This window comes from Hibiscus syriacus, unplaced genomic scaffold, assembly GCF_006381635.1.
Source record: "Hibiscus syriacus cultivar Baekdansim isolate YM2019G1 unplaced genomic scaffold, ASM638163v2 tig00111772_pilon, whole genome shotgun sequence".
Taxonomy (NCBI): Eukaryota; Viridiplantae; Streptophyta; class Magnoliopsida; order Malvales; family Malvaceae; genus Hibiscus; species Hibiscus syriacus.
In genome coordinates this window covers 2,516,423-2,524,788 of record NW_024063173.1, presented here as the reverse complement: position 1 = coordinate 2,524,788, position 8,366 = coordinate 2,516,423, and the positions used below count along the sequence as shown (strand labels likewise).

General features: G+C 37.2%; 2 protein-coding genes across 3 annotated transcripts; one reads left to right on the top strand and one right to left on the bottom strand.

Annotated features, from left to right (window-relative positions):
• Nucleotides 1-3,155: 3,155 nt before the first annotated feature.
• LOC120170147 (septin and tuftelin-interacting protein 1 homolog 1-like) lies at nucleotides 3,156-7,373 on the bottom strand. 2 transcript variants are annotated; one of them, XR_005520731.1, is made up of 3 exons: nucleotides 7,200-7,373; nucleotides 4,328-7,073; nucleotides 3,156-3,590 (listed from the first exon to the last, which is right to left on the bottom strand). XR_005520731.1 is itself a non-coding variant. In XM_039178153.1 (2 exons), exon 2 carries the CDS (start codon nucleotides 7,048-7,050, stop codon nucleotides 4,468-4,470), a length of 2,583 nt encoding a protein of 860 aa, XP_039034084.1. In that variant the 5' UTR covers nucleotides 7,051-7,073; nucleotides 7,200-7,373; the 3' UTR covers nucleotides 4,270-4,467. The 2 variants fall into 2 exon arrangements, 1 of the variants encoding a protein (XP_039034084.1); XM_039178153.1 differs by lacking the exon at nucleotides 3,156-3,590 and having other exon boundaries at nucleotides 4,270-7,073.
• On the top strand, nucleotides 3,299-3,675 carry LOC120170095 (zinc finger A20 and AN1 domain-containing stress-associated protein 5-like). Its single transcript, XM_039178114.1, has 2 exons — nucleotides 3,299-3,376; nucleotides 3,475-3,675. Exons 1-2 carry the CDS (start codon nucleotides 3,299-3,301, stop codon nucleotides 3,673-3,675), a joined length of 279 nt encoding a protein of 92 aa, XP_039034045.1.
• Nucleotides 7,374-8,366: the final 993 nt, after the last annotated feature.

Sequence of the window (8,366 nt, the reverse complement as noted above, 5' to 3'; positions counted from 1 at the left end):
TCACGCCATGCACCATTATCTTCACGTATAGTACCGACCTCATGACGTAAAGCACAGACCTCATCACGTAACTCCCCTAACTCATCCCGTGGAGGTGGAGAACAGGGAGATAAATGTCGTGGCCTCTTTGCTGGTCGTCTATCATGAGGTGATGGTGGAGAAGAGGCTCGATGATGTGATGGAATAGGTGATGGTGGAGGTGGAGGTGGAGGTGGAGAAGAGGCTCGATCAGGTGATGGCTCCGGGTGTCGAGCTGTAGAATCGACCCGATCAGGTGATGGCTCTCGAAGTGGGGGGTGCTCATCATCCGTCCCATCAAAAAACCGCTTACTAGATTGCCACCAATCAATGGCAAGATCAGCCTCTGTGGGTGTCAGCCTCTATAATGGATAGTTGGCCTCCTAACAATATAAAAGCTCAAACAAAGTTAAACTTGTACTAGTAATAACTTGTTTATATATGGTATAATTTGTGTGTTAACTTACATCATTCATCGTCGTATATGGGAGTAACTCTTCCCAATCCAACATGCGGATCCTCTTCCAGGTAATAGCCCTAGGAATATCATTTGATCTTTTTATCGCATATGTCCGCATGCTGGGGAAAGCCTCAAATATCCAAATCTACAAAACAATATAATACACAAACATTAGTAATTGTTAAATAATTAATTATAATTTTGGAAACATTATATAGAAATTCTTACCTTAAAGGCCCAAGTAAAGCCTGTCAAAGTATATTTAGAACCATCGCCCCGCAAACTTTTTCGGTCCTCAAAGGAAGCCGAAAACTTCTTCCAGGTAGCTTTCCATAGATATGAACCCCACAGAAACAGGTGCCATGCATTTAGGTCCTCTACAAATAATATTAGGTCCTCAGAGATAGGTTGTCTGCCCTCTTTGCCTAAAAAGTCGGCATGCAAAAGTAATAAATGGCATACTCGGACAACATCAAAGTCATCCATCCGAGTAAAACCATCTTTAACAAATAATCTCTTCAAGTCGTCGACGTGTAAACTCAGCTTCGACTTTTCCAGCTCAGGAAAAACCCGAGATAACCATGATGGGCGGGAGATATGACTAGTGTACCGGGTTACTTCATCGTGTCCGAAGCGTAGACCAGTGATTAAGCAAAACTCCTCCCGCCCAAAACAAGTATACGCCGGTGCTAGAGGAAAATGAAACCATATCTCTTCATCACCACGTTGTATCCTCTCGGGTAGATCGTTAGTCATGGTCTGAAGAAACAAATGTGTCAACATAGCATTTCCACCTGTATGTTGTACTTTCAGCCATGGCCCGAAGCAAGTATCCTCAAACAATTTTCTTTGTAGAGGTATAAGCGTCGACGCAATTTTAGTGGCTAGGCTTAATTTATTCCTTAAGGTCAATGCAGCCGAAAAAAATTTCTACAAAAACAATAAACATACCAAGTTAGATATACCAAAAACTACAAATTATACACTATAAACAGACATGATATTAAACAGTGAAAACAAAGCCAAATATGTTTCAAACTAGCACGGTATTCACATGCTGTCATTATTCCATCATAGTTCACAAAATGCATCAAATAACATTCCAGAAGTAAGCACTTATATAAACATTTAAAAGGACAACATATAGGTTTAGTGCAGGTTCAAGGGCAACATAAAGAGTAGTAGTTTATTCTTGAAACTTAAATTAGCAACACTATGAAGTTAGTATTTGTCTTTTTGTTGAAGTAATGCAATTCATTCAAGTTTCAATTTGCAGAATAAGAGTAGTTTCTGAAAATTAAATTCGCAACGCGAAAAAGAAAATCGCAATGAAAAAAATCGCGACACGAAAATGAAAATCGCAACGCGAAACTAAAATCGCTTTGCGATTTTCATTTTCGCGTTGCGATTTTCATTTTCGTGTTGCGAATTTAAGTTTCAAAAAATATTCTTCTGCAAATTGAAACTTGAATGAATTGCATTTCTTCAACAAAAAGACAAAACAAAGACAAATACTAACTTCACATGGTTAAAGACTAAATAGTTTAGCAGTATTGGCAGCAACCGAATGAATTTACTAAGCAATCTCAGTGAAATGGTTAATCTTTATATATATTGAAATTACCAGTAAATTTATCATCAATATAAGAAAAATCTAATAATAATACAAAAATTTCAAAATAAAAATAAGAGATTAAAAAACTAACCCTCGGTGGTTGATTTTCCATTTCTGACCGTGAATGGTTGTGAGGGTTACTCTTAGAGATGGAGATAGACGGATTTCGCCAGAGATGGGGACGGATTTCGTCGGAGATGGGGACGAATGTCGCCGTAGAGAGTGAGAGATGGAGATGGGACTGAGTTGTGATTTAGGGTTTTAGGTTATGATTTGCGATAATACTGTTTACATTTGTGTTACGAAATTAATATTGTGTTTCGCGTTGCGAATTTGACTATCGCGTTGCGAATTTGACTTTTGTGTTGCGAATTTGGCTATCGCATTGCGATTTACAAATTCGCGTTGCGAAATTGGAAACTGGGTTGCGAAATTGGAGTTCGCGTTGCGAATTTGTTGGTCATTTTTGGCAAATCCAAAAAAAATTGGTTAAAATCGTATATTATAAGGCATTTTCGGTCACTAAGGTTATTTTCTCTTTTTTTATTATGGTAGTATTTACTCTAGATAAAGTATTTTCTTTTCCTCCAAAAGTTAATACTATTTAGAGTTATACTTCCTTATTTCAAGTGTACGAATTTGAAAGATTGTATTAATATTGAGGGGCAATGTCCATTTTTAGTGATTACACCAATTCAGGCGAAATTACTTCTAAAACAATGATTATACGACACAGTAAAATTACTTGTTCTTTATTTATTTATCTTATTTATTTTTCCTTTCAATTTGCAATAAGCTATATTTCATAATTTTCTAAAAGTTAATTTATTCCCTCTTAATAATTTTTCAGTTTCAGTTGATCGAGCTAACACAAACATCCTCAAAACATGTTCAATCATTCGCCTAAAATCAAGAAAACGTTATTTTAACGTCTTACATTATTTGATCCCAACAACCTCTTACAGGGTTCCAATTTGTTTGCTAAAAAATTAAAAAACCCAAAAGACAAGCCAGTTCAGTCATTTGTCTAAAATCAACATACAGGAAAATGAAACGTATAGAAACTTCCAAGACTTTGTAGTGTAATTAATTAATTCTATAATAATCCACCGATAACTTCAAGGCAGTCTAGTAAAAAAGATAAGAGGTTCTCTCAGATTTTTCTAGCATCAACCAATAAGAGATCAAGAAAGCAAAGAAACAAGATGGTGATGGCTACTCCTCCTTTATGTGCAAACGGCTGCGGTTTCTATGGTTCTGTAGAGACAGAATTTATGCTCCCAGTGTTACAAATCAGAGATATTGAAACAAGAGCTGTCCAAAACGAATGACCCTACTAGTTCACCGGCACAATCTCCACCTGTTTCGGTTGATTCTGCAGCTGCAAAACTCAAGACCAGGTGTGAAAGCTGCAACGCTTGGTTTGATGGGTTTTACATGTCGGTGCGGGAAAGTTTTCTGTCAGCTTCATCGTTACCCCTCGGAACATTCCTGCAACTATGATTTCAAGAAGGCTGATCGTCAGGTGTTAGATAAAGAAAATCCGGTTATTAAGGGTGACAAACTGAAATCCAGGATGTAACTCTTTTTCTCTTGTATAAATGGTCAGCTTCGTTTTCCCTCATCTTTCTTCTTGCGGCAATAATTAGACTACTAATATTCTATTCAATGGGACATCAAATTCAGATGCTTATATATCTTGTTTGTGGTTATAAATAGGAAAGATTAGTTCTAAAGACGAAAGGCTGAATATGCACAATAGTTAACCAAACTAAAGAAGACCGCCATTCGAAACAAGCCGATCCAATTTGCATGATGGTTAGCTTCAAGATAAGCATGTCAAAGAACACAGTGCTAATCTTTATGCATTAATTGCTGATAAAAATGAACCAAGAAGCATCTTTATTTCCATCAACTTGTAAAATCATCCCTACACATAAAGTTGATAATTATGACAGAGTGAGTAAAGCATTATTATTACCAGCTGAATAACTCTATTGTTTGTAGTTAAAGCCTGGTTACTGCTCCAGATAGAGAGCAGGCATTTCTGTTTCTTCACACACAAAAAGCAGACATACAAGGTAGAGTTTGAGGCCATTGATACATGATAAAAGGAAAGAAAAAGGCAAGCCTACTAAAGATAGAGAACACCCACATATGGTCACTTTGCATTGAGCATTGCAAAAAAAAAAAAAAACCAATTCTTATAACTGAAAAATCATGGGGGAACTAACCTGTTGTGTGCTCAAAAAATTTCATGCATGGTACATTTGATCTCCATCACCAGAAAACGCCAACCTCCTTTCGAAGGACAATTTAAAACTTAAAAAACACACTTTCCATGGAAGCATCTTTCCTAGTAAATACCAAAAACTCAACGTCTCCTTGCAAGAGAATTATAGTGCATTTTCAACAAATCATCAAGTAAGACCAAGGACCAGCCATTATCCTTCTGGGCATAAACCTTCTGGTTAAGTGAATCAATTACTACGCTTATGTTACCGAAGCCATATATCTGTTGACCATTATGCATCCTGCCAGGCTTGGGCTTGAATAGCAACTCGTGTTGTTGTGCATAGGCCTCAACTACTTCCTTCAAACTCATCTCAGGAACACCATCCATCTGGTTTGCAGTGCCCAGGCCGGCTGCAGCTTGCGGTTGTGCATGAGCGGCTGCTCTCTGCTGAGCCTCAAATTGCCTCTGTTCACGCACCTTAAGATATGTAACATTCTCCCTCAAACCAGGCTGCTCTACTGGTACATTGTCAGCAGCCTGAATCATCATCTCAAGACCATAATTAAGTTGATTACGGATACTCTCATTAGCCAAAAGCTCCTGTGGCAGAAGTGCCTTCCAACCCATGTACCAATTTTTTATCTCGTCAAAGTCGGGTTTTGAACACAACCAGTGATACAAAACCTGCAGCCACTTTACAAAGAAAAACTTCTCCATCAAATCAACCATGAGGTGAATAGGAATTGCAGAGGCCCACGACATAACCCAATGAAACTGATCAAGCTTCTGATCTGCAGGGTTTATTTGGAACTCCTGCAGGGCAATCTGCAACTTTGGGACTATATATTGGCGCATAAGTTGTTCCCAACTCACTGAATCAAATACAGTCTTCCAAGGCGATAATATAGCATAAGCAGAAGGATCACTTGGGTGCCAAGCATCAAGAACATTACTCAACTTCATTCGTATGGTTTGATACAGACCTTCCAACTTTGTCCCCAACATTGGCAGCCAAGGATGAACCCAAACGTGGATTGGAACAGTTTCCTTACGTGGGTTCCACGAGTCAACTGCTCCTGACAATTTAGGCATTACCACAGTATCCAATATGGTTTGAAGAATGGATGACGGCAACAACTTTTCCCATGATTCCAAAAATCTGAGCATTGGTTCAGGGTTCCTAGGCTCCCATGTGTTGATGCCAGATATTCTCAAGGCTGGTAAAACAACTTCAGAGATCAACTGAGAATAAGGTGTTGCTACATCCTCCCAAATGTCATAACCGCCCTCTATTTGCAATAAGTCCTTCCATGCTGATATCATCTCCATTCTGTAAGATGGATTTGATAGAGGATCCCAACCCTGAAACATTCTTATAAACAGGGGCAAGGCTAGTGAACATGCAATGCAGGACAAGTTACACAGTTTGTAATCATCAGCATAGTTCCTCTGCAAATCCCTAAAACAACTTGCAAGGGACTCCAAGGTTAATTTTCCAGATGAGTTCTCTTCCTCAATTTGGTCCAGAACACCAGTAATTCGTTCCATATTAGCCAAATGTTGCTTCTGACGTGAAAACTCAATCTCCAACTTTTCCTTTTCCTTCTGCAAGCTCAATGCTATCTCTTTTTCATTCCTTAAATCCCTATCGATCTTTTGAATATCAAGCTCTGCCAAGTCAACAATTAACTTCAAGTTATGCTGCAACTCGGGCATTGGAACATCATTCTCTCTTGCCTTCTCTTCGGCATCTAGATTCTCCAAGTTGGTCAAAACTCTAACCTGTGGCCCCCTCATATCTATCACCTTTTGAACAATTTCAACAGTTTCTTCTTGCTTCTTCGCTAACAACTCCTCCACTGTAATATACACCTCCTTCTTCCTTCCCTTAGAATTCTTCGACCAAAGCCTCTCCTTTGGTTTCCCAACAGGCTGCTGACTTGCACTCTTCTTCTCTTCCAACTGCTGCAACTCTGGCAACTTAGCCTCCTTAAAATCATTAAACCCCATTCCCATATTCTTTGGCCTCATCTTTGCTTCAATAGGAGCAACAATCCCTTGTTCATTCTTCCCAAGACCACCTCCTTTATACCCCATTTTCTCAAGCAACTTCAACCCAATACCCTTTGTATGCTTCTCAAATGACCCAACATCCCCACTACCACCTCCAACCTCCCTTCTCCCTCCTAAGCTTTTCTTCTCCATTTTCAACCTCTCCCTTTCTTTCTCTCTCCTTTGTGCCCCTTCCTTTATCTTCCTCCCAAATGAGCTAGGCAAAAAACTAGAAACATCATCCTCATCACTACCAATATTAACATCACTTTTTTGCGAAGTATCATTACCACTAAATCCTAAACCTACGCCAGACCCCAATCCAGGCCTGCTATCATTCTCGTTATCATCATGGACAATATTATCATTCACAACCTTAGAATTCTTATCGATTTCTTGGGTAGGCATTACGGTACCTGTAGAAACAAAGTTGACAGGCTTCGTCAAGTCGGTTTTTTTCCCAAATTCCCTCCTTCGTCTCTTCCTTGATGAAGAATAACCACCGTCTTCAGAGTCGGAATCAGATGCAAAAACACCGTAAAGGACATCATCTTTAGTCTGAGTCCGCTTTTCCTTGCGCTTTTTATAGTAGAATTCGCCGTCGATCCATCGCCCGTCTTCAAAATCGTTATCCATCCCAAACCTTTCCATCTCTTGATATTCATCCATTTTTTCCTCCGCTTTATCAAAATCTGGAGCAAAAAGACGGGATTTACAAATGGAGGGGGGAGCACAAACTGTGAGATTACAAATTTTTTGTGTAAAAACACGAATTTCAAAGTGAAATTAATAGTAGCAAAAGACGAGCATCCAATTACCTGGAAATCTCAGGTAGGGGGGTAGTTCGAAAGTGGATGAATCGATGTGGGATTTCAAGTGAAATATTACGGGGTGAAATGCAAATCAAAGGGGAGAGAGAGGAGATTAGGGATTTTTAGGGTTTAGGGTTATACTTAATGAGTCGGGTAAGGTTTCCCCTATCAAAGCTCCAACTGAAGAAACCAGAATAAATGAAATAGGGAGTTGGATTCATTTTAGTTTTCGACTCGGATTTTTAAATTTAGGTTTGAGGCAACATTTTGTTTCTCTAAAAGCAATATTATTCAAAAAAGAATGAAGTGTCTTTAATTAATAAATAATGGAGCATAAATCAAATTATGTTAGGGGTTAAAAGAATTGTTATTGTTTACAGAGGTTATGAGTTCGAGTATCGGTTATTGTAGTGGATTAAAAAATAATGCAGGTGTCTAACGTTACAAAATTTATTATTTTAAAGTGTTTGATCTATGATGATAGTCATTACCGGATTCAAAAAATATTTTTCAACGTGGACGCACATGTATTAATGACATAAATTTTTTTATATAGGAGAGGCAATAATAAAATTTCAAGGCAGCGTAAATATATATTTTATATTAAAATAAAATTAAAATATATTTAATAAGTTAAAATAAAAATAAAATATATTTTTAAAAGTTAAGAATATAAAATATTATAAATTTAAATAAAGTGTTTATACACTAAGATATTTGTTGTTTGAGTTATACCAAATGTCCATCTTGACTTAATTGCTTGGCGCCTGGTTTAACAATACAACTAGGGCTATAAATGAGACGAGACAGATCGCGAGCTACTCGAGATCGACTCGATCTTAGCTCGATAAATACTCGGATCGAATAGACTCGACTTGAGTTTTTAACGAGCCAAAACGAACTACTCGATACTCAACTCGAAAAGATTGTGAGCAGCTCGAAAAAATATTATATTATAATTTTAGATTTTTTAAAATTACATTATTAAAAATATATTAAAAATACATTATTGATGAATAAATATTCTTGAATTGAAAATGGTTAAAAATTATTTTTGAATAAATATTCTTATATTTATTTTAAATTAATAAAAAATGATTTATCTAAAGACAAATATTTAATATATTTCTAATGATAATATTTGTAATAACTAATTTTTTTAAATTATTGTTA

Bases quoted from the DNA above. Each gene is read 5' to 3' on its own strand.
- LOC120170095 (XM_039178114.1), top strand. From the start codon at position 3,299: ATGGTGATGGCTACTCCTCCTTTATGTGCAAACGGCTGCGGTTTCTAT. The intron at 3,377-3,474 runs GTGTTACAAATC...TTGATTCTGCAG, and splicing joins AGACAGAATTTATGCTCCCA to CTGCAAAACTCAAGACCAGG.
- LOC120170147 (XM_039178153.1), bottom strand. From the start codon at position 7,050: ATGGATGAATATCAAGAGATGGAAAGGTTTGGGATGGATAACGATTTT.